At 37.5% G+C, this 26,444-nt stretch overlaps 1 protein-coding gene across 10 annotated transcripts in view; it reads right to left on the bottom strand.

The window, feature by feature from the left end:
- LOC127657466 (rho GTPase-activating protein 32-like) overlaps positions 1-26,444 on the bottom strand; it is a 68,681-nt gene that overhangs the window by 18,043 nt on the left and 24,194 nt on the right. For 3 of the 10 annotated variants that reach the window (XM_052146231.1, XM_052146230.1, XM_052146232.1), the window contains exons 3-10: positions 19,389-19,423; positions 16,790-16,866; positions 15,607-15,691; positions 3,489-3,575; positions 2,875-3,012; positions 2,314-2,406; positions 2,018-2,140; positions 325-402 (exon numbers count right to left, since the gene is read on the bottom strand). In XM_052146231.1, the coding sequence (XP_052002191.1) occupies positions 325-402; positions 2,018-2,140; positions 2,314-2,406; positions 2,875-3,012; positions 3,489-3,575; positions 15,607-15,691; positions 16,790-16,866; positions 19,389-19,423 (716 nt within the window). Of the gene's footprint in view, positions 1-324; positions 403-2,017; positions 2,141-2,313; positions 2,407-2,874; positions 3,013-3,488; positions 3,576-15,606; positions 15,692-16,789; positions 16,867-18,775; positions 18,976-19,388; positions 19,424-26,444 lie in introns of all 10 variants that reach the window. The other 7 variants (XM_052146238.1, XM_052146237.1, XM_052146239.1 and 4 more) reach the window with 3 other exon arrangements.

Raw genomic sequence — 26,444 nt, forward strand, 5'->3', positions numbered from 1 at the left:
ATAATAAGAGCCAGAGAATGAATACACAGCATGAGGTTTTTTCCACTACGTTGTTTAGATTTTAAAGCGCAACACACCTTTCCGAGATTCTCATTAGTCAATGCATGCCTAAGTCAGAGTGAGTAGCAGCAAAAGTTTAAATGGTTTCAACTTTTGGTCACATGACGGAGTCACATTTGCAAACTCTTGTGTTTTCCCTCTCCGTCCTTCCAACATACAATCCCAATTGAAATTAATGCATTTGTGGCGTTCTCTGATGCAGCTTATACTCTAGTGTGTAGGCAACCTAAGGCCTGGATCAGGTTTTGATGTTTAGTGTGGTACCTGGAACCCATGTTTTCCTCTCCACCATGTGGTGTCTTCTTTGGGTGGCATGTCAATCACAGACAAGATATCACCAACCTTTAGAAAGAGGAAAGACAAACAATTTGGCATTCAAATGGGCATGCATTCACACACACACACACACACACACACACACACACACACACACTGTACATAAACACATACAGAAGGTGAAATATGCAAATTACTATTGTATTTATTGTATTTCATGAGAGTTTCAAATAGTTTTAAAATGCTCCATGTTTAAAGGTTAGACAGACAGGAAAGAAAACACAATCGAAATACGCAGAACGTAACACTGGATGGACGGACGGATGGATTGACAGGCAGACAGACAGACAGACAGACAGACAGATAGATAGTGTAAGTGTGTGTTTGTGTGTAGGGACTTAAATGTGTTCCAAGTTTGGGTCACCCCATTCTTTGGCCCAGAAAGAGCTGCTGTATATCGAGCAGTGTGTAGGGAGGGGTGACAGGAATAGACCTAATAAAGGAGGTAGAGGCGAGAGAACATAACATCGTCCCAGGACCAGGCAAGGGGTACTGCTCAGACTGTCTGCAATAGGCTGAGAGAGGCTGGACTGAGGGCTCGTAGGCCTGTTGTAAGGCAGGTCCTTACCAGACTTCACCGGCAACAATGTCGCAATGAGCACAAACCCACCTTCACTGGACCAGACAGGACTGGCAAAATATTTGCTTCACTGACAAGATGCAGTTTTGTCTCACATGGATGATGGTCGGACTCACGTTTATCGTCGAAGGAATGAGCATTACACCGAGGCATGTACTCTGGAGCAGGATAGATTTGGAGGTGGAGGGTCCATCATGGTCTTGGGCGGTGTGTCACAGCATCATCGGACTGAGCTTGTTGTCATTCCAGGCAATCTAAACGCTGTGCATTACAGGAAAGACATCCTCCTCCCTCATGAGTACCCTTCCTGCAGGCTCATCCTGACATGACCCTCCAGCATAACAATGCCACCAACAACTGTTCTGTGCATGATTTCCTGCAAGACAGGAATGTCAGTGTTCTGCCATAGCCAGCGAAGAGCCCAGATCCCAATCCCACTGAGCATCTCTAGGACATGTTGGATCAGAGGGTGAGGGCTAGGGCCATTCACCCCAGAAATGTCTGGAAACTTGGAAATGCATTGGCGGAAGAGTGGGGTAACGTCTCACAACAAGAACTGGAAAATCTGGTGCAGTCCATGAGGAGGAGATGCACTGCAGTACTTAATGCAGCTGGTGGCCACACCAGATACTTACTGTTACTTTTGATACTGATCCCCCCCTTTAGTTCAGGGACTCATTATTCCATTTCTGTTAGTCGCATGTCTATGAAACTTGTTCAGTTTATGTCTTGGTTGTTGAATCTTTTTCTGTTCATACAAACACTTACACATTAAGTTTGCTGGAAATAAAAGCAGTTGAGAGTGAGAGGTTGTTACTGAGTTTAGTTTGATTTATTCAGTCTCACCCATAAAGGGAGTTGAAGCTGAATGCTGAAATAAGTTTAAAGTAAATGGTGACTGAGTCTGCCTAACATCTCATTTTGTTCCTCAAATCTTCAGGTTTCAAGTAATTCAGGTTTGTAATGAGGGTGAGTAAATTATCGAATTTTGCATAAAACATTTTGGGTGAACTATTCCTTAAAGTTAGTGGTCTGTAGTACCTCAATGGAGATCTCATCACTGGCCTGGGCAGTGTATCGCTTGATGACGTGAGCAGCAGCAATGGCGGGGATGTTTAATGATGCCTCTTCTTTCAGCAGGAACCTGTTGCCATGGTTGTCAATCTGTCAGGAGTGTAAAAAGCCAATTAGCTGTAATTGTGCTTGACATCAGTGGTCAAAATCTCACAGCAAGATCCAGCTTGTCTTGTTTGTGGCTGACTGTCTGTTTATGGGATGATTTTTTTAATTAAAACTAACAGTATGTTGTATGTATGTCTCCACTTTTTGTCTCTCACCTCCATCCAGCTGAGAACCGGCCCGCAATTCAACTTACTGTCCACGATCGTGGAGAAACGGTTCAGATACTCCGACAACAGTGGTGTGAAGATCTGTGGGAACGACAGCATAACATTTATGGACAAACATGGTTTTCTTCATCTCCTGTGATTTTCAAAAATACTATTCCTCTATGCCAATTTTTGTTTAGCAATTAGTTAAATATGACTGCACCTTTAAATCCTTTCTTTGAAGGTTTTTTTAATTGACAAGAGTGTAAATTACAGAACTGTAAGGCAAGGCAAGTTTATTTATATAGCACATTTCATACACAATGGTAATTCAAAGTGCTAAGAATAAGAATAATTGAAACAGGTAATGGTGTAATTGGTGAACTATCCCTTGAACAGTTGTCACAGACTACGAGATTTAAAAATTCTTGTGATAAATAATTCATACTATCATCCCTAAAGGTCTAGACAACAACTTACACGACTGGCCAATGACCTCAATACAGAGCAGCTTATGCTATTAGTAGTAAAACATGAGCTGTATACAAGCTATATATGTGAAAAGATCACCTCCAACCGTTCTCCAATATCGCAGAGGGCTGGCAAGGCCAAGAGCTGGGAGTAACGGCGGTCATAAATGCACTGATGCAGGTGGCCATCCAGTGTACGGAATTCTTCATACGAACGCCGCACCATCCACGTCTTACCCTAGATTCCAGACAGAGTGAGTGAGGGAGTGATTTCATAAAATGTAGAGAAAGATGTTTGCATGTTGTATTTTTGTATACACACTAGTTTACAAATTAAAAAAAAAAAGTGCATGAAAAGTAGTCCATTTGACTTGTTTATGGGTTCGGTACAACATAAGGTCGATTAAATTAATATGGAAGTTACATTTTAAGGTGAAGAATTGCTCAAATGTTTTTTAAATTAAATTTCTAAATAACACATCATTCACAACTTCCACTAAATAAATAAATAAATAAATATATACACACACATACACACACACACACACACACACACACACACACACACATACATTCGTAGTCCACATTCTGTAAAGGTCTAAGTGATTTTTGTCTTACATTGTTTCATTGGATTGGAAGAGCATTTATATACAAGGCCAGGGCAGAAGGGGTTGATTATTATTAGCACAGACTGGGGCACGTGTGCCAACTCACCTGGCATGACACCTGCACAAGGAAGACCAGATCTTTGGCACTGCCCAATGTCCAGCTGGCATCGCTCTGCTCGTTGGCAAATTGAAGCTGAAGGTGTAAAGAGCAAACATTAATTGATGAAGGTACGCACATGTGAAAAGAAAGTGGAGTGAAACAAAACATGTTATAAGCAAACAACATTTCTGTTGACTGTTAAGATGGTCTTCGGTTTGTTTGGAGTGTTTACATACCAAAACCAGTTTGAGTCACACCAGGTCAAAACAGTGTAACTTGTGCTTGATAAGATACAGTTACTGACAAACAAATGACAATTTCTAAGAAGCTGAGAATATTCCGTCTAATAATAATAATAATCTGTTCGCCAAAACAATGTTTCACATCCCGGTAGCATCTGTAAACTTCCTCAGTGCTTTACATACTCCGTGTGATCAGAGAATTGTAAGAGGAGATGCCCTTTCAGCTACACAGGGTTGCAGCAGTAAAGATATAAAGGTTTTTTATTAAACATATGAGACGGACTACCACTTAAGTCAAGCTGTGTGGTCACGATGCTCCAGGTGCTCTCAAATGTGTGTGTGTGTGTGTGTGTGTGTGTGTGCAGCACTTTGCCATTACAAACACAAATGGTAAATAAGAAGCAAAAAACAATGCCGCAGGGAAAGTGAAAAGCATTTTGGGAATGGTGGTCTGTCATTATGGCTGTAAACTCGTTTGAACTGACCACAGCATTTACATGAGCTACAATGAAACTCAGGTCATCATAAATATGAGGATTCAAACATTCTGATGAATATCTGTGAATCAAGTGCAAGAAAACCGGTTTCATCATCCGTTTCAGACCACACAAAAACAGAATTTAGGTGAGTGAGTGTGTGTGTTATTAAATGTCACAAGACTGAAAAGGGCCTGTACCTACATATTTCGTTTATTAATAAATGTTCTTGGTCTTATTGACCCTTTTCATATATCGGGGTTTGGAACACAGAAGGATACCATAGAGATGAATGGGACACCACAGTCAGCGAATATTATTTTTGTATTTTTGATTATTTTTTCTCTCAGCAGCGGTTGTAAAAAAAAATGGAAACTCATTTCACAGCATAACAATAATACAAAGTACAATGTTATAAGTTTATTTATATAGCACATTTCATACACAATGGCAATTCAACGTGCTTTACATACAATTATAAAGAAAATACAAGACACATAAAAAAAACAATTAATTAAGAACATGAAATAAGAATAAAATAGCAATACAAAATAATAAAAAAACTAATCAAATAAACTGGAAAAAAGTTACAATTATTCAAATGAATAATAAAAGCAAAATGATTCAGTGCAATCAATAAGTGCAGCACAATGCTCAGTCAGAAAATGCACAGCTAAACAGAAGAGTTTTCAGTCTAGATTTAAATGTGGCTACTGTTGGGGCACATCTAACCTCTTCTGGAAGCTGGTTCAAGCTGTAAGATGGCATAGCAGCTAAATGCCGTCTCACCTTGTTTTGAGTGAACCTTTGGTATTTCAAATTGACTTGATCCTAATGATCTGAGAGGTCTGTTAGGTTTATATATTTAACAAGCACATATACATATACATATATATATACACATATATATATACACATATATACATACACATATATACATATATATATATATATACATATATATACATATATACATATATATACATATATACATATATACATATATATATATATACACACATATATACATATATATATATACACATATATATATATATACACATACACATATATATATATACACACACATACACACACACACACACACACACCTAAAGGATTATTAGGAACACCCGTTCAATTTCTCATTAATGCAATTATCTAATCAACCAATCACATGGCAGTTGCTTCAATACATTTAGGGGTGTGGTCCTGGTCAAGACAATCTCCTGAACTCCAAACTGAATGTCAGAATGGGAAAGAAAGGTGATTTATGCAATTTTGAGCGTGGCATGGTTGTTGGTGCCAGACGGGCCGGTCTGAGTATTTCACAATCTGCTCAGTTACTGGGATTTTCACGCACAACCATTTCTAGGGTTTACAAAGAATGGTGTGAAAAGGGAAAAACACCCAGTATGTGGCAGTCCTGTGGGTGAAAATGCCTTGTTGATGCTAGAGGTCAGAGGAGAATGGGCCGACTGATTCAAGCTGATAGAAGAGCAACTTTGCCTGAAATAACCACTCGTTACAACCGAGGTATGCAGCAAAGCATTTGTGAAGCCACAACACGCACAACCTTGAGGCGGATGGGCTACAACAGCAGAAGACCCCACCGGGTACCACTCATCTCCACTACAAATAGGAAAAAGAGGCTACAATTTGCAAGAGCTCACCAAAATTGGACAGTTGAAGACTGGAAAAATTTTGCCTGGTCTGATGAGTCTCGATTTCTGTTGAGACATTCAGATGGTAGAGTCAGAATTTGGCATAAACAGAATGAGAACATGGATCCATTATGCCTTGTTACCACTGTGCAGGCTGATGGTGGTGGTGTAATGGTGTGGGGGACGTTTTCTTGGCACACTTTAGGCCCCTTAGTGCCAATTGGGCATCGTTTAAATGCCACGGCCTACCTGAGCATTGTTTCTGACCATGTACATCCCTTTATGGCCACCGTGTACCCATCCTCTGATGGCTACTTCCAGCAGGATAATGCACCATGTCACAAAGCTCGAATCATTTCAAATTGGTTTCTTGAACATGACAATGAGTTCACTGTAATAAAATGGCCCCCACAGTCACCAGATCTCAACCCAATAGAGCATCTTTGGGATGTGGTGGAACGGGATCTTCGTGCCCAGGATGTGCATCCCACAAATCTCCATCAACTGCAAGATGCTATCCTATCAATATGGGCCAACATTTCTAAAGAATGCTTTCAGCACCTTGTTGAATCAATGCCACGTAGAATTAAGGCAGTTCTGAAGGCGAAAGGGGGTCAAACACAGTATTAGTATGGTGTTCCTAATAATCCTTTAGGTGAGTGTATATACGTATACATATACATACATACAATGTATTTAGGTCCTAGGCCATTGAGAGATTTATAAAAGAGTAATAGTACCTTAAAATCAATTCTAACTGTGATGGAAGCCAGTGTAAAGACCCCAGTACTGGAGTGATATGCGCAGTCTTTTTTGCTCTGGTAAGAATCCTGGTAACAGCATTCTGAATGAGCTGCAGGTGTATAATGGTCTTTTTGGGAAGGCCGGTGAGGAGTCAATTGCAGTTGTTGACCCTACTGGTGATGAATGCACGAACAAGACAACAAAACATCTAATTCTCGCAATATTTTTGAGATGATAATAGGCAGATTTGGTTACTGATTTGATGCGACTACCGAAACTAATGGTGAATTTACACTACACAATTTTAGGCCCGATTTTCACTTGACAAAAGCCCAAAATCGTAGGCAAATCAGAGCTCGTTCCCGTGAGCGGCGAAGCATGAATTATCAAAGACGCGATCTGAGAGAAGCGACGATGAGGTCGCCGATGTCAGCGAGATATCTAGCATCTTAAATATCTGGACACTGTCTGCGATTCCAAATCGTACAATGTGAAATGTGTTTTGATTGAATACAACTGCAGTGTTGACCTACAGCCAATGAGAAAGCAAGAAACGGGGCACAGAAAGTTTCAGTGGGAGGAGTCCTGATGTACCTACAACAGAACATCAACTATGATGTCTTGTCTTCTTTTTTTACTTTTCGCTGCAAATCAGCGCACAGTGTAATCACAACCCCTGCCCGGACAAGCACGAGAACGCCAACTCACGAATGATCTTGTGTGATTCTCGTATCACTTCTCGCATGTACTCTGTTGTGAAACGTAATTTGGAGTCCAGGCAGAGACGTCGGTGGTTCGTCAATAGTGAAATGTTTTGGAAAATAATTTTTTTTGTAATGTGTTCACCACTGTCGCAAATTCCTTGCGTAATTTAAGAACCTTACGACTTCCATGACAAGACAGACAGTTGTGTAATATGAAGTGTAACACAATCCAACGTCTTTGAATGTTGTGTAGTGTGTAGGAGGCATGAGGTCTGACTTCAAAATGACACCAAGATTCCTGACTTGATTTTTTTGTCTTTAGGCCCTTGGAATCAAGGTATGTGTGCACCTTGGGAATTTCACCTTTGTTGCCAAATACAATGAACTCTATCTAGTCTGTGTTTAACTGAAGGAAGTTTTGGCACATCCATCTGTTAATTTCATCAAGGCACTGGCACAGAGCATCTATTGGGCTGTAGTCATTGGGCTGGGTGTCATCTGCATAGCTATGGTGTGCAATTTGGTTATTTTTCATAATTTGGCCAAGTGGGAGCATATACAAGTTAAACAGAAAAGGTGCACGAATTGAGCCTGGCAGGACTCCACACGTCATGGATGACTACTCAGATTCATAGTTGCCCATGTTCTAAAAGTAACCCCTCCCATCTAGATATGACCTGAAATAGCTGAGGGCCGTTCCAGTGTGTCCTACCAAGTTTTCCAGTCTGTCTTGGAGTATTTTGTGGTCGACAGTGTCAAATGCAGCACTCAGATCCAATAAAACCATCACTGATATTTTGCCTGCATCAGTATTTAGCCAGAAATCATTTGTTATCTTTAGGAAGGCTGTCTCTGTGCTGTGATGCTGTCAAAAACCAGTCTGGAAATTGTCCAAGAAACCATTTGAGTTTAAGAATTTGTTCAGCTGATTGAAAACTATTTCAATCTTGCCTATGAAAGGAAGATTTGTAGTCGTTTAATATGCAGTTATACAGATTGCTCTTTTTTTAGAAGGGACTTAACAACTGCAGATTTCAGAGACTTCGGAAAAGTGCCTGAGAGGAGTGGGGCATTCGCTATCTTTAAGAGATCGGTTTCAAGTCAGAAAATACAAATAAAAAAAAAAAGGTGTGGGGATTTGTCAAGACATCCGGTCGATGTTTTAAGCTGCTGTACAGTTTCTTCCAGGATTTTGCCATCAATTGCCTCTAAATCAGACATACTGTCTACTTTCTGAAGTTGTTGTGGTGTGTGCTGTCTAATCTAGGTGCACCATGTGGAATACTTACACACTCAAAAGGACAAGTAATTACCAAGTGACACTTACTTGCAATGAAAGGCATCTTTAAACAGAGCAGCTATTCCTCCACCTCTTCCAATGCCTCTACAGATACTCATAAAATTTAAGTTTGGAGGGGCCGATTCATTGAGGACTGTTGCAATGCAGCTGTTATCTAACATTTAATTTAGAAACATAAAATCCAGGTTATTTGTGGTGATGAGATCATTGAATAAAAATGAGTTGTTTTTAAGTGAGGGGATGTTTAAAAGTGCTATGTATTGGCTCCACAGTTATCTCAGATTGACGTCTAATAGGTAGTGATGCACTGAAATGAAAATTCTGGGCCGAAAACGAAACTTCAGGATGCACTTGGCCGAAAACCGATAATTTTAAATGTTTTTTTTTTTTTACTTATATATAATTGTATTAATATACTTTTTAATTAATTTCATGAATTTAATTCATCTGAATTGAAAAACTACAAATCAATAAAATGATCACACTTTTATTAAAAGTAACACACCAAAATTGGACAGAAAATATATTAAAACATTATTAAATATATTATTCTTTATTCAGTTCTTTAACATTCAAATTTAACAGATTTTTTCTTTTTTTTTTACCAATTATCCAAATATTATAACGTTCTAGAAAACTGTAATGATATGCAAAACAGCTCTAGGCTAGCATCTTGCAAATACAAAAATATGCTATACAGTCATTTTAATGAAAACAACAGGCAGAACACAGAATGACAGAGGGCCTCTCTTCTATTTATGTAAACGTATTTCCACTTTAATATAAAATGATTGTGCAAAACAACAGTAATAGAACTAAAACCAACCTCAAACTGTAAATGACAGATGCAGCCTCAAGTGAAGAACAAAGTTTTGCAGGGCTAAACCTATTTTAAATGTAAGTGCTATACACACAGCAAATTGGACTGCTTTCTATTTCAGTAAAAGTGTCAAGTTTCTTCAAGAACAAAAGTTGCTCAGCTTTCTGGCAGGAGAGATGGTTCCTCTTCTCATCAAGAACATGAGATGCTGCACTGAAAAGTCTCTCTCTCTCTCTCTCTCTCTCTCTCTCTCTCTCTCTCTCTCTCTCTCTCTCTCTCTCTCTCTCTGTGTGCTTGGGGAAGATAAATACCTGCGTGCAGTCCGCGATCTTAGTCAAGAGGATTGTCGAGTTGCGTGATATGAGCGAAGCGATCGTCTGTGTTCCGCATCTGTTTTCGGGTCCTTCAACATATAACGTGCGAGTAAGGTGGACTTTCTGGTGCCCCCATAGGGAGTTGGTGCCCCACACAGAATGCATAGTATGCATATAGGGAGCGGTGGTACTGCTTTGAAGTATTTCCACACCGCTGACATCGGCCTTTGCTTGGTAGCGCCGTGATTATGATTAGATCGAGAGTGAAACCTGAGCAATGAGGTTTCAGCCAAAACCCAAAATAATGTCATTTTCGGCAGAAAATATTCGGCGCATCCCTACTAATAGACAACAGATTAGACAGGTTTGCCGTACATCTTGAGAAGGCCTTCGTTTTTCTATCACTCAATTGAACAAATATAGAGGACCCGACACATATCACTGAGAGCAGTTATCAGTTGTTTATTGTTCACCGAGAGAAGAAAGTCTACAGGCTATCGTGGTAGATGGGCCTGCCATTTTTTGACTGATATCTGGGGGCTCGCAGCAATGGAGTGGAAGAGCTTTGTTCCAGCAAACACTAGTTCCTCAATTTTCTTTAAGAAGCTCAGAAAATGTGACGTTAAAGAGAGGAATAGTGTGTAAGGTGAGAGGGACTGTGGCTCTGGTGTTTCCAGAGCCTGAAGTATGTTATCTTGGCTTACCTGGCTTTCTTCCAGGACTTCGTCCTTCGGTCCTGTATCTTAGAGACATTCTAATTCGTCACAGTCCAACTGTAGAACACTCTGTGGGTGTGGCTCAGGCTGGTTTGAGTCCCTGAGCAGTGAATGTTTTGGCTGAGCTGTTCCATTATATTCCTTGTGGTGTTTGTTGACCAAATGTCTGTCCAGGTGTTGAAATAAGGTCCTGTGTTAATCCAGACACTGTAGTTGTGTTTGTGTGCCATTGAGGTTGAGTGGATTGGCAAGCTTTGCAGATGGATGGAGGAGGAAGAAGTATATATTATCCTTAACCACACTTGCACCAAGTTTGTTTGGGTGAAGGCCATCCGATTTAAACAGATCTCTTTAACTCCAGAAAAGACTGAAGATGTCAGTGCAGTCCTCTCATGTTGCAAGATTTGTGCAGCCATGTGTTTAGACCAAATCACAGAGAAAACATATTTTTTCCTGTGGCTGGGAGTGGTCAACTGATGAATGACTGAAAATTTAATCTTCCAAGTGTTTCAAAGAGTGCATTGAAATCCCCCTTCAGAGGTTCTGACTGCTCTTTCCAAATATAATTTTTCCCCACATGTATAATAACCCAATTTACAGACTTATGGTTCATCAGAATGTTGTTAGGCAGAAAGTGGTAGTAGCCCCTGCTACCAATGTTTCTGATAGTGGAGTCCCCCACTATCAGAATGCTGGGCTCGGCTGTGGTCTCAGCCGAATGCCGCTGCCTGCTCGAACGTGAGCGCCTGCTAGCTGCAATTTTATCTGCTGGCTGATGTGATCTATGCCCGATCACGTTTGGGGTTTCTTCCTCCACAATCATTAATGGTTCAAATCTATTTTCAAGACATATCGGGGGTGGAAAATTACCAGTATTAGTTAGACTAATCATATCTGGAGTGGAAGATGACAATGCTGCAATATACAATACTTGTGACTGTCTGATAATTCAAGTACCTTTGGGTCTAGCTCCCTTTTTATGCCATTGGTTTCTGCTCTCACTTTCATCAGTAATTTTTGCCACCTGTTCTGCTGGTTTTTCTAAGCTCAGTATAGCCTATAGGAACATTGGATTCACAAGACTGGCTGTAGGCTGAGGGGTCCACGGTGACGCTCTCCTGTGTTCTGTCAAGGGTGGCAGTACTGCAAGCAGTTTTGTTTCAAGAACTGCAATATTTTGTAGAAGTCTATGGCAGTTTGAGCAGCAAGTGGATTTTGATCTGAAAGGAGGCATTTTCTTTCTCGTCTGTCTGTGTGAAGGCAGCGGTGTTGTCCCTTTCCAGGATTGTAAACTGCCAGTGATAGGAGGCTGGTAGATCGCTTTCATAGAAAATCCCATTTTTGTAGTAATATGTCAGTCCCAAAAGTCTCTGTTTGTAGTGTGGGTGACAAATTAGGTAGTTTTGAGCACTGTGATGAACTTCTGATATGAAAATCAGAGATTATAATGCAAGGGAGAGAAGCACAGAGCAGTAAGCAGTAAGTGTCCACACGGTAGCGAAGCGAAATCATTTAGATCATTTTAACACTAAAGTTGAAAATCTAAACAAAAAGCAAATACAATAATAATAATAATAATAATAATAATATTAATAATTCACTAGATTTATGCATCTAAGGCCACGTCCACACAAATATATTTTCGTTTGAAAACACATCTTTTTCTCTTCCTTTGTAACCTTCCGTACACACGAAGATGGCTATTTTATCCAGCGAAAACAACGCTTTTTCAAAACTCTCTCCTAAGTGGATCAATTAAAAAATGTTGTCTTTGTGTTGTGGTGTGCACTGGAAAAACATTGATAAACAATGACCTATTTGTTGTCATTTGAAGCAGTCATGTGATCCATCTAACCCAAAACATTCAAGATGGCAGCCCATGTTGTAGCGACGTTGTTTTGCCTGCAATAGTGTACACTTTGATAGCGTTTTTAAAGATAACTGTTACCTTTTACGGGAAGCTTACTCGAAATTGGTTCTCGAATGGAACACCAGGACAATTGCATTTCAGACTGTTAAAGGAAAAAGCATTTTTTACATGCACCGTTTTCAAATTTATCCAGATTAATGTGGACGTAGCATAAATAAGGCATGTCAAACAGGTCTATTGTGCTAAATTTATCAGGGCATGTTATTCTAAAGACTACTTTATCAACAAGAAATTACATTGATAACTGTAGTAATGTGGTTGAGGCAAAATATTAACCAATACTATCACAAATTCACAGCCTATATGTTTCCATCCAATCAAATGTAAAATCATGTCCGTATAATTACTGTTACTCAATGAAAATTCTGTTTCACTCTAAAATGCTTTGCAAAAGATACTTAAAGCTACACTATGCAACTTTTGGCCCTCTAACGGCTAAAAAAAAAAAACTTCATGGGTCTTGTGGAATAACATTGTTTTGGTAATGACGTAAGTTGTTTTTCGGCTCTGCTCATGAATGTGGCTCGAGGCACTGGTGTACACATGGATAGAGGACATCTTGTCAGAGCAAATGGACAAATAAATAACAAAAAGATAGGAAAAGACGGATATCCGAAAACATGTTATCTGAGCAGATAAGTGCTATATCTTATGCTATTGTTTTGACTTATTGAAAACACTGATGTTTTGAAATAAATGACATTCTAAAAGTTAAGCAACTTTGTTAACATTAGACACAATGATGTCTGGTCTAATAAGGTCAAATGTTGTAAAGTTTTATAACTGCAGGATATTCTGGCCAAATAGACCATGGTAGTAACTCATTTATAGATTGTAATTGTTACCAAACAGTGGTCAACATGATTTCAAGACTCACATGCCTTTGGCAAACCTAGGACTAAAGGATTTATTTATATAAATTATTACCATTATAAAGGAAAATACACGTGTGCTAGCAAGTGAAAAGTTCTGCACCGATTACAGTATAGTTATTGTAATTCACCACACACACACGCATGCACACAATATCAATAAAATATCTCATCTGTTGAGTAAGAAAAAAAAGCCATCTCTGGGTCACTTTTAAATCCTTTCAATTGTCGCCACCTCTGAAAAGCCAAGCCAGTGTTGATTCAGGTTTTTTTTTTTACAGACTCGTCGTTTTCCATTTTTGCTTGTAGACTCTGTTCGGGATTACTTTGTTTTTTTACAACTGGTGATTCCCTGAAGGTTTGCCATTTTTAATGATCCATGGTAAATTTTTCTTGCTCATTGTAACAACAAACTTTCAGGTTCAAGCTACTCGCACACCATACACACGTTACAGTAGCCGGAGCTTTTGATATGACGTGACATACACATTTGTATGCAATTTCCCGCAAAATCCACCCCGACAGCTCTAAAATCGAAATCATTATTACAGGTTTATCAAAGTGTATTTGGGTAAAGATTTTGTTTGGAAGATGGATTTTTGTTGCACTCTCTCATTAATAACATTAACAAAAAAAGTTACATATTGTAGCTGTAAGATAATTAACATTCACGGAAAGGACAATCCCTGAATGCGAGAAATGTTGATTATAAACATACTATTAATTAATTCAACTCTCTGTTAGGGCTGCAACAACTAATCAATAAATCGATTATCAATTATGGAAATCATCAACAACAAATGTAATTATCGATTAGTGGGATATATGCCGCAAGCACGGAGAAGCTCTATCAGTGACGTCACTACAGCTCAGTGAAACATGTGTTGCATGATGAAACTCGACTGAAAAACAACGGAGACAAGCTGAAGTGGAAAAAACATGACCAAGTTCTCCAGTGCACAAGATCACTTTATAAACACCTCAAAGAAGATCATAAGCAAACAGTTTAATGTGGAGCGGTTTCTGCTTCAGGTGCGTTGACAGAGTGCTAATGCTGTTTGATGGGCTTAAGAGTTTTCTCTCTCCAGCAAATAACTTGCATTTTACCACGTTTTACACTTGTATACATGTTATGAATTCAAAACCAGACACGTATTTCAGCATATTTCAGAAAAACATGTTTTTACCCTATGAGAGTCTACGTTAAACTTCACTGAGCAAGTGGGCGTGCGCATCGTGTCAATCAAACCTCTCTCAATGGAGAAAGGCAGTGGTGGAGCGCAATCATCTTGATTTAACGCATGCAACTTCATACCGCGATTTCAGTTTCAATGTAATCATTTGTGCAGCTCATGTATATCACCCTGATGTCTCAGAGGTCAAGGTGTGGTGGTTTATAAAGTGTTATAGATTATTTGTCCTCCTCATGCGAGCGTATTTAATGAGCACTGGGATGAGACTTTACAGAGCGAGAGTGAATCTGCACTGCAATTAATGTATTAAACTGTGTATATAATGCTGAATATAATTTATAATATGCTACGGGTCCTGATAATAGATAGTCCTCCTAATAATGCCATATGTAATGTATGATTTCACAAGTAAATTTATACCATGACAAACATGTTACTGGATTAACATCAACAATTATTTTGAAAAGAATAGTTTAGAAACATGTAATCAGTGGCAGTACTATTTTAAAACGTTTAATATTAATTTTAAATAGTTCAAATATATGTAATCAGTGACTGTGATCAAGCATATGTATCTAATATAATTATGTATTTTTCAGCTGGGCAGAATTATTCATATTTCTATTCTGGTGTCACTGTTGCCCTCTGCTGCTGGGCTGATTTTTTTTGTCCCAATCCATCCCTAATTTGTCATCATATGAACAAAGAACAGCACTTATGTTAAGTTTTAAATGTTTTTAGGAAAGGAACTGTTTTGCATATGTCCTGAAAGTAATAATAATAATAATCATATATTCAAACTGAACTTTCATGATTCAGGCTTTGTTAAAAGTTTTGTGAGAGTATAGAATCATGAATTCAGTACTGAAAATTGAACTAAATACATATGCCCTTATCATTCCTGTTTTTTTTTTAATCATGTTTTAATAAGATTATCAATATAACCGTTAGTTGCTGCCCTACTCTCTGTTTTACCCAATATTTGGGTGTGCCATGAATTTTTATGTTTATTACATTATTGTATTTAGCGGAAAGCAAAAAAACACATTTGTGCAAATGAGATCAGAAATCTGTTCTCTCTTTGAATATTGTGTTGCATCAAACGTTTTTTTTTGCAACAGACTTTCACTGGACAATAGAAGATCTTACCTCAATAGAACCGAAGTCCACATTTTCATAGTGAAAGTGAGCACAATCAACAAGTTTGGGGAAGTGACCTTTCACAACAGAAAGCCTGGAACCACAACCAAAACACAAAATTAATTAACACACCAAATACCATCAGCACAGAGAGCTGCGTGTATGTTAAATGTATACATTATGATACACACCTAACAGCTACACAAATCATTTCTCTGCTGCTGTGAAACCAGAACACCACAGCAAAAACAGAGATGCAGTCAAATTCACTCACAACACCAATGCCCTGTAACCACCCACAAAACTGCGGTTGAAGGTTTTGCATGGCAAGCACCACTCAAATAAATTTTTTTCAGAAAGTGTAAATACCTAGTTTAAATTTTTAAGTCACACAGAATGTAGAAGCACTCCAGGACAGCTTTCAGTCTCAGGTACTCCGGAACACCGCAGAGAAACTTTGCATCCCATTATTAGTTATTTAAAAGAAGAAGTGAAACTCAATTCTTCCTGTTTTAGAGTGCGTTTAAAGCTGGATGTAAACATGAACTGAACTCACAGTTTCTCAGAAACAACCCGATAACTACATAGTCCTGGCTTGCTACTTTAAAGGAATAGTTCAACAAAAAAATAAAAAATTACATTTGTCATCATTTACTCACTCTCATGTTGTTCCAAATCTATATGACTTCCTTTATTTAGTGGAACACAAAAAGGGATGTTAGGCAGAATGAAGGAACCTCAGTCACCATTCACATCCATTGTATGGCAAATATATGCAATGAAAGTGAAGGGTGACTGAGGCTGCCAGCCCCTAACATTCTGCCTAACATATATTTTGCGTTCCAAGAAAAAAAGAAAGGCATATGGGTTTGAAATGTCATTCCTGGGTGAAATATACCTTAACTACTAAATCAACCATATTGACAATAATTGACTTATGATGCATGAACTTGATTGAATTCACCCTAAATGATTAATCTAATCAGCTTTCCATCTAATAAATTATACATCATCAATAGCAGTTTGTTTGCATCTTCAATGCAAGCTAGATTGCTTCATACTAATTGCGAGTCCACATGAACTTTAACCCAGACCATTATTTTTTAATTGGACTCAAATAAACTGGTCCGCACCAAAAGATATAGTTTTAAAAATGCCCTAAATGACTGTACTAACGTGCAGTTCACCTCACCTTTTGCTCATCTTCCCCTTAAAGTTGGCAGTGGTCCCAGGCTCCCCAGAACTTTCCAGATTATCAGTGCTCTGAGCCTTAAGAATGAGAAAGGAAGAGACGGAGAGAAGATAGAGATCAGGTGAGACAAAGATTAGGTGTGTTCAACATATTTAAGGCACTGATAAATACACAATTCACGCACCATTGCAAAAATTTTGCAGCCACACATCATAATTGAATTGCTCTTGCGAGAGCAGAATGCATCGCAATGATGAAAATCAACAGCTCACATACTTTGAGGAAATGAACTACAAATCTCAAAAGGCAAATCAACTGTGATCTTAGAGAATATTCCCAGTGGATTCAAGAGCTCTCAAGCAGGTCACTTGGATTTTTGTGTTCAAATCACACACAGAAAAAGCAGCGATCTGATTGTTAAAGTTATTAAGACTCATTTAGAATAAAAGCCAAACATAGAAAGCTTTTATATCAATAAACAAAATAATAATGACTTTTTTCAACATATTTCCTGAACGCACCACCATCTGCAATTGCTTAAAAAAAAAAATAGTCTGCCCTAAACCTAAACGCAATTGGTTGAGCCAATGTTGCCATGTACTGTAAAATTCCATTAACCTTAAAACTTCCATTCAAACGTATCTGTACATGGGAGATTGGAAACGCGAGAACATGCAAAGGAATTTCGCTACAAGCTTCGTTAACTCTCACCTACGAATTTGGATGACGAGAAGACGTGTGACCAGTAAAAGATCAAAACACCAATCACTGACCTCTGCAGGTAAGTGAGTAGACTGTATATTTTAATATTCTTAATATAATACTATTTATTATTTGTGATTTATTATTTGTGAAAATAACGCACCACATCCTGTCTGTATCAGTGTCTGAAATAAATGTACATGCTGAAAACCCGGCTTAAACCAGCAAAGGAGACATCATTTTAACATTCTTTACTTTTAAATGATCTTTTTGCATCTAACAATACGTATACGTAGTTGTGGCAATACCTGTGGAAAATTATTTCTCTACTCTCAAATAGCCCACCGTTGAAAATAAAGTAGGATTTTATGTTAATTTTGCTGTTGCTAAAGTCTAGTCTCAAGTTTAAAGGAATATTCCATTGTGCCATAATATTGATTGGCACAATTTATTTTGACTTATCCCTCGTTTTCTTAAAAAAAAAAAAGCATAAATCTGGGTTACTGTGAGGCACTTACAATCAAAGTGAATGAGGCCAATCTATAAATCTTAAAATACTCACCATTTCAATAGTACAGCCACAAGACGTAAAAAGTATGTGTGCTAACATGATATTAGTGTGATTAAATTGCTTACTAATATTTCCTGTGTAAAGTTAAAGCCAATCTTGCAACTTCGTTGCCATAACGATGTAATGTCAACAAACCCCAAAACCCTAAACGACTGTAAAAATTTATATTTAAACAACTTTACAGCTCAAATACACCAGCTTTAACAGAATAATTAATGTAAGTGCTTTTATAAAATTATCAGCTACACAGTTATGCCTTTACCCTCCAAAAATTGGCCTCATTAACTTCCACTGTAAGTGCCTCACTGTAACCTTAAACTTGGCTTTTTTAAAGAAAAGGAAGGACAAGTTATGTTTGTGTCAACGTTGTGTCACAAATGCTGTCAATTGAGCTAAAGTTGTATTGAACCCGGAATCTTCCTTTAAATCTGATTGGTCTGTTGTAAGTAAACATTATGAGGTGACATGCAGCTTCAAGTGTAGACTGCCTTAAGCTGTTGTGATGCAATGTTAGAATTTCAAGATTATAAAATGGCTCTATAGGCCTTACAGCAAGATCGGAGTAAACACTGGATGTTTCTTCACTTAGTAGAGCTTTTTAATTCTTGCTAATTTATTCGGTTTTCTTTAAGCCCCTGTGATTATGATTCAGTCATGCACATTAGTTCTGATAACAGTGGACCTGTCATGATGACTATTTGAGTTTAATCCACCTGACAGGCAGTTTCGTTGTAAACACTGCCACTGGAGCTTTTGGTTGCGAGACTTCCTCGATTCCCTCAGGGGAAGAACAGATCTGTGCAGTCCTCCTTTACATTTGCACAACACCGAACAGTCACCGGTTATTTAAAACACAGGAATGAGGGAGGACAGGAGTGGATTTTCCAGCTGCTTTACACAGTACTGTATGATCCTAGTAAATTAAGAAACGCCAGCTCAGTTTAATAAACCAGTGATTTTAGAGGCAATCAGATTGATTGAAAAGGAATTGTTCACCCAAACTCTTATCCATAAAATGAAAGTGAACAGAATGGGGACTCAAAACATCAACAAAATATCACTAAAAGTATTGTCATAAGTCTTCTGAAAGCCATAAATAGCTCTCAAATTAAATGGTGTCAATAAATTCACTGCAACAACTGTGACATCAATGAAGCTTGGTGATGTTTGAGAGCCAATGTCCAGTTAAACTCAAGTGGGTTTAGAACAACAAGAGGATGAGTAAACTTAAAAAATATTTATTTATTTGGGTGAACTATCCTTTTAAGCATTGTGCACGTGGCAGGACGGGAGAAAGGAGGCGCGGGACGATTCGGTCACACTTACCTTCAATGCCAGCTGCTCTCCCCTAGGCAAGAAACCTTTGAAGATGGTCAGTAGTGCATAAGCATATTTCACATGAATGGACTTCATAACACACAGTCAAGCAAGCGGATGCATGTGTTATTTAAAACATATTTACCTCAATCTATTTCCATACAATCGTAACTCTAATAAAACCCCACTGGACATGTGATTACTTTAACTATGGAGTAAGCAAAGCAAAAGCACTGACATCCTCAAACAAATATTAAGCTTAGATTTGCATGCTTCAGCTCTTAAAATACGAGAAAGCAAACACTGACACACCAGACTTCATAATGCCCTATTGCCTCATTGCCGTCAACACTTACTAAAAAACAAAAAACATTTCTATTACTAACACAACTAACTAAAAATAGTAATTTGCGAAAGAACAAATCTGTGCACTAAAATACAAACAAAAACGTGTCAACCAACACTGTCTGATTTAATCATTTGCCCAAGCTTAACATTGACAATCGGTAAATTACATCAAAAAGAACCACGCAATTAGATATAACAAGCGGCCTTCTGAATGACATGTCAAAGAACCATCAAGTGTTCACGTTTCTGATAAAATGTTGTGTGGCTTGTTTTAACTATAAAGTATTTTCTGGTTATTACTGGGATTTTAAATGGCACACTAAACTACTTCTGGAATTTTATAGAGTTTTTTAACCTCTATATTTTTTTGCCCGTCAAAGTAAGGAAAGACTATTTAACATATCTGAAAATTAAGTGGTTATCTGCTTTTTACATCACTTTAGTTACTAGTTTCGGCAAAATCCGCTATTGGTCGACGTCTAATAAAACAAACTAAAACAAAACAATGTCCGCAAATACTGTACATGAATGCAAGTATTAGTCAAACACAACTAAAACAAAGCTAAAACTAGTCATAGTCTGAAATGACATTAAATTATGATATATATATTTCGGTAACACTTTACAAATATGTTCCATTTGTTAGCATTAGTTAACAATAGAAAACATGAAATATCAATGAACAATACTTAAGCATTTTATGCTAATATTAGTTTATTTTAATTTCAACGTATACTAGTAAATATTTCAAATTAAATGTGGTATTTGTTAACATTTGTTACTAACTAACATGAACAAAATAAAGAATTGTATTTTTATTAACTAGCATTAACAAAGATTAATAATCCTGTAAAAAAAAACTATAGCTAATTGTTTGTTCATGATACCTAATGTATTTACTAATGTTGATGTAACCATTTGATGGAACCTTATTGTACCTATATTTTTGTAAATTATATTCAAATATATAAACTCAACTAAAACTAAACAGTAATTGAAAACGAACTACTGCTTCTGGAACGTGAAAAAATATATAATTGTTTATCTCAGTTCCATCAGAGCCAACCTCCTCCCAACTTCACCCCTCCTATCCATTCAGTTCTGGACTGAGCAGATATTCCTCTATCCGACAAAATCTCCGTCTTCATGGCACACGAGTAGTGGATCAGCTGAGATCTCAAATGAGATATATTGGCTAAATCAGTGACAGCGAGAACAGCTGCCTGCAAAAGTCTCGCCTCTATTCCCGTGAAAATATATTGCACATTTACAACATTGTGTATGGCAGTGTTTGAAAACGTTATCTGGACTCACCCTGCGATTAAGTGTCAGTCACTATTAAGCAAACCATGTTCTCTATCTGTTGCTGAGTGACAGAAAGGTTATTGAAGGATTTATGAAGCCAGAGTAAGCAAAATTCTGGTCTGGAAATGGACAACATTTGCTGGTAAAATTGTTTCTTTCTTTTTTGGTCCACGGCCTACATGAGCAAAAAAATAAATATATAAAGACATCCTTTAAAACGGACCCAATTTACGGTAATAAATGTCCCTGGTCTTGTACATTATTGAAAAGTGAATGTTTTTCGAATGCCATTTTAGGTTGTTTTTAAAAGTTTGACATACGATTCATATGTTTATGAACTCTGTTGTCAATAAAACAAATTAGAATAATATAAAATCCATCTACTTAACCATGGCAAACAGGCAAATATCTATGCCGACTGCATTATTAAATGGATCAAACCATGACTTCCAACTTCCATTGCACCTATCCAAATATCAGTATACTATGTGCTTAAACCATGGGACCTGCCCAGCTAGTAAGTCTGGAACTCCAAAGAGGGAGCGATCTTTTATTCAAACCACAATAAAGAACAACATCTCAATCTTCATGTGTTCCTTATTAATGTGTGTAGCTATGGTAAATGCAGCTGGTGTCCATGAGCCAATTGTGCAAGGCCACGGTGATGTTATGCAAACACACCTGGCTATCCGGTTGGAGAATTTACACCAAACAAACCATCAACGAGAAATGAACCAGGCCATGAACCAGGCAGCACCTGGTGACCAGCATACAAAAGTCACAGGATCTAGGTTCACTTGAGAACAACTAGGAATGGTGAGAACGCAAAATAAGCCCGTTCAAAACAAAAACTTGCAAAACGCCTCCACTTCTGCTAAGGATAATTTCCTCTGTTTGACAAAGTAGGCATATCAGGCACAGACGCCAAGACAACTTAAAAGGGCTTTTAAATTATTTTATGAAATGGCATACAATTGTCACTACCTCCTGACAGATATCACTGAAATAGGTGTCCTGAGATGTGACACTAGCCCCAGGCTTTGTGGACGGCAAATAAAATCTTTCGTGTTTACCCAATCATAATTTTTTTTTTAAGGTATCTGACTGTTTTCTGCATTTCTACAACAGCAAACACTCTCAACGAGTCTGTGAAGACTCAAAGCATGGAAAAACTGCCGGACCATGCTGCCTCTCCTCTGGAAACCCCAGACGCGTTTTCCATGACCGGTTTATGTTTCTATGACAGACACTGTTGGAACAAAAGTTACTCTTGTCTTGACAGCTGCTTCAAACCTTAAACATTAAAGACTTAAAAACAAACACAAACCAACAATCTGTTTCCCAACCAATAAGTTCACCCAATCAAACACACACATTTACACAATCTTGAATCTTTCTCTCTCAAATTGGCTCATACCTTGAGCAATCTCTTTCTCCTGAACATGTCGGTCCGCGATTTATTCCATTGCAAAACTCCTAGAAGTCAACAAGTCAAGGACTGACTGCACTTTTATCCAGACATAGCTGTCATCACATCATCTCTCCACTGATTAATATGGACCAGACAAGGGTTCCTAATGATCCCTAATCACGTTGAGATCCTGTCACTGGACCCTCCACAAATCCGTGTTGATTGGTGGGCTTTACTTGGTAATTCCTATAGGTGTAAACTCTCTCTGTCTTTACATCGTTGTCTATCGCTCTTGCCTTTCTTACCGTCTCAGACACAGACACAAAAGCTCACATTGAAGTACCTGTTGAATATTTTATGTGGTGATGTGAACTTTGGGTTAATGCCAGGCCTCATCAGCGGTTAACAAGAAGAGGGGGCTGCATATATGACAGAGCACTTGTACTGTTCTCTGGACTGTTTCTTGGATGTATTTTTTGAGTGGCACATTTTTAGAGTAGAACGTTTATAAATAAACTTTTAAAAACTTGTTCTGAATTCTATTTGTTGCACTGTGTCTTGCTTTTTTTAAAAGCAAGAATGCACACTGTACGATTTTACTTGTTAGACTGTATGATACGATCCCAGTGAGATCTTTGGGAAAAACTATGGCACAAAGTGCAACATTGTCAAAACAGCCGAAACACATCGTAGTAGGGATGGGATGAAATGTGGTCTGAAATGTCTTGATTCGGTTCGATATACGATATTAGGTTCACAATTCAGTATGATCTCAATTCGGTATAATAACACTTAAATGGTAAACCTTGAAAGAAAACTATTTAAAAAAAAAAAAAAGAAATAGAAAAGAAAATATAATTTATACTTTGAGCATTTATATTATGTTTTTGTATACTATTAGCTATGAGAAAAGATCACAAACAAATAAGCCTTAAAAAATAGTGGGCTAAAATAAAAAACAATGTTATTATCGAATAGAAGTTTGAGCTCATTTAACGTAACATGAGATCACATTAAACTCTAATGATGACGTGCAAGAGCAGCACTGCAGTTTGTGCCTGACTGAGGAGAGGAAGAATTACACAGCTCACAGTCCAGATGCACTCTAAACTTTCCAGACAGCTTCAGGTGTTGTAGATCGCAAAGTACGAGTGAAATATAATGCAAAAATACAAAATTTGTGGAGCTGGAGCTGCTGCTCTTCTGAAGCAAAACTTGCATGTTGAGCATCTTCACATCTTTAATGCAGTTATATTTAATGCGTTATAGCTTTAAAAAAGTTCAAATAATAAGGAAGGGATCATGTAAATAACTACAAATTCCGAAACTGGCATTTCTCTGTGCGGTCAGCGCCTCATCTATGAGTTGCGTGAACATCCCGATCAAAGGGGGAGAGATTGAAACTGCACCCGTCTGATGAACACACAGTCGCGGGGGCGCTCATCCCTCAAGCGCGCACACTTAATGCAGCTAGATTATAACATGATGGCTCGCGACTTATTGAATCATAATATATGTCACTGTGCATTTCTTATTGTGAAGAAAATTGACAATACAAAGCTTTTTAATTAGAGAGGTTTTTTCTTTGAGTTAAAGATGGGTTGAAGTGAACAAAAGGTGAGAGTGTCTTTGCCCCATTATGCACTAAAACGAAATGTGATTTGTTTTGACTTGTTTTCCCAATATAAATATCTAAAACTCCTTTAAAAAAGATGCATTCACCTGAGAAGCAGCATAGAAGATATTTAGACTTGCTTTGAAAATGTACCTAATATATGTTGCTTCTCAAGTAAATGTATCTTGTTTTAAGGATTTTTAGACTATTTTAAAATGGAAAACAAGACGAAAACAACTGATAACAAAAGGATTTTCTGCAGTGATTTTCTTTACTGAATTAAACTTAAAAAGTATTTTTCATTTAGAAGTAGGCTATTTTTAAAAGATGATTTTGTCCTCTTTATTGTTAGCAAGCATGATTAATACAACTTTTTAAGTTGGGCCACAAGCTGAATAATCGGTTAAGAGCTGATGATTAATTGTTCTAATAATCGCTGAATAGTCGCTCTAATAATTGCTAAACTAATCGATTATCAAAAAAATCATTAGTTGCAGCCCTATATAGCAGTGCTCAATGCATCATATCATGAGCAAGATGAACAATCTATGAATTCATGAATCAAACATATGCAGAATGCCGATTATGTCTGGCATGGCTTCCCACACATCTTTTGTCATTATACCCCTGTATGTGGTTACAGACAAATGATATAGAACAATGAAATCGATGACAACATTGAAGGAATATTCCAGGTTCAATACAAGTGAAGCTCAATCGACAACATTTGTGGCATAATATTGGCTACGTTTAAATGCAACCTCATAATGCATTTACAATGCGGTTAAGGCAATACTGTGATTAAACTGTTGCTCATGTAAACAGAATATTGCGATTATGCCAATAATCAGATTAATGATGATCACTTTAAGATATATGGAGTACTCTTATTTTAATAATTTTATAAAGGCATGTAAAGTATTTAATCACATATCTTCCACTCTGACCATAAACCGCAAAATAATGGCAAGTACGTCTTTCAAATGATTTTTTCCTCGTGGGTGGAACACAACATCCAGTGACTGAATTTAAATTCACAACAAAATTACTCTTATGAACAGATTATTTTTAGTGCATCAAAACAGACAGCGCAGACAGACAGAAAATGAACCGGTTCTTTTAATAAATCGTTCAAAAAGACTCAACCTGACCGACTAATTTTCCTTAGGCCAAGACATTTTTGAAAGAAACATATTTAAAAAGGTAAATATTATTTTATAAAAAAAACATCACATTTCTCAGCGAATAATCAGAGTATTGGCAAGTTGCATGTAAACGGGTTTGCCCTAATCATGTAAACAAATATCTTAATCTAATTGTTCCTTATACTCTAATTATTGCAATGTAAACGTAGCCATTGATTACCACAAAAATATTTTTTATTTGAATTCGTCCCTCCTTTTCTTAAAAAAAAAATAATAATCTGGGTTACAGTGTGGCACATACAATGGAAGTGAATGGGGGCCAATTTTTTTACATTAAAATATTGACTGTACACTAAACACTAAAACCCTAAAATGACTGTAAAAAAGACGATTTAAACAATTTTACAGATCAAATAATACATGTGTTTAACAGACGATTTAATGTAATGCTTTTATACAAATTATGAGCTTTGCATTTCTGCCTTTAAACCCTCAAAAAATTGGCCCAATTCACTTCCATTGCAAGTGCCTCACTGTAACCCAGATTTCTGCTTTCTTTTAAAGAAAAGAAGGGATGAATCAAAATTACTTTGTGGTAATCAACATTATGCCACACATGCTTTCAATTGAGCTTAACTTGTATTGAACCCGGAATATTCCTTTAAAATCTCCATTTTGCCTGCACTCGACTAGTCTTTTACAGGAGATTGATTACATTAGCTTCACCTTCTTCACCCCTATTGGTAGTTGCTATGCAATATCACTCTGCATTTGCATAAAGTTAAACTTTTCACAACTTTGTTGCATCTCTTTACATGCCCACATCCTGTCGCCAACAGTCACTTATGTTGCCGCAGGTTGCCAGCTCTCATTAAAAATGAATGGTCTCCAGTCGCATCCAGCGTCAAAATCGCTCAGTGTGAATGTGGATTAAGCAATCAAAGACGGTCAATTTTGGCATCCAACAAGAGAAATCCAATCTCAGATGGTAAAAATAAAGGCCATAATCGTACAGTGTGAACATGGCTTAAGACATACAGTGAAACATGAACAAAATATGCACACATATTGTGAAACATGCAAACACAAACATCACAAGACAAACAGAATTAGGCCAAAAACTATATGCACAACAACAAAGGTACAGGCAGGGATGGTTTCAAACCCTGTGATTAAGCAGTTGGATCTCTATCATATGTCTTAATGCAACATTTAATATGTTGCTGTTACTTTTAAATGAT

This window comes from Xyrauchen texanus, chromosome 17 (assembly GCF_025860055.1).
Source record: "Xyrauchen texanus isolate HMW12.3.18 chromosome 17, RBS_HiC_50CHRs, whole genome shotgun sequence".
Taxonomy (NCBI): Eukaryota; Metazoa; Chordata; class Actinopteri; order Cypriniformes; family Catostomidae; genus Xyrauchen; species Xyrauchen texanus.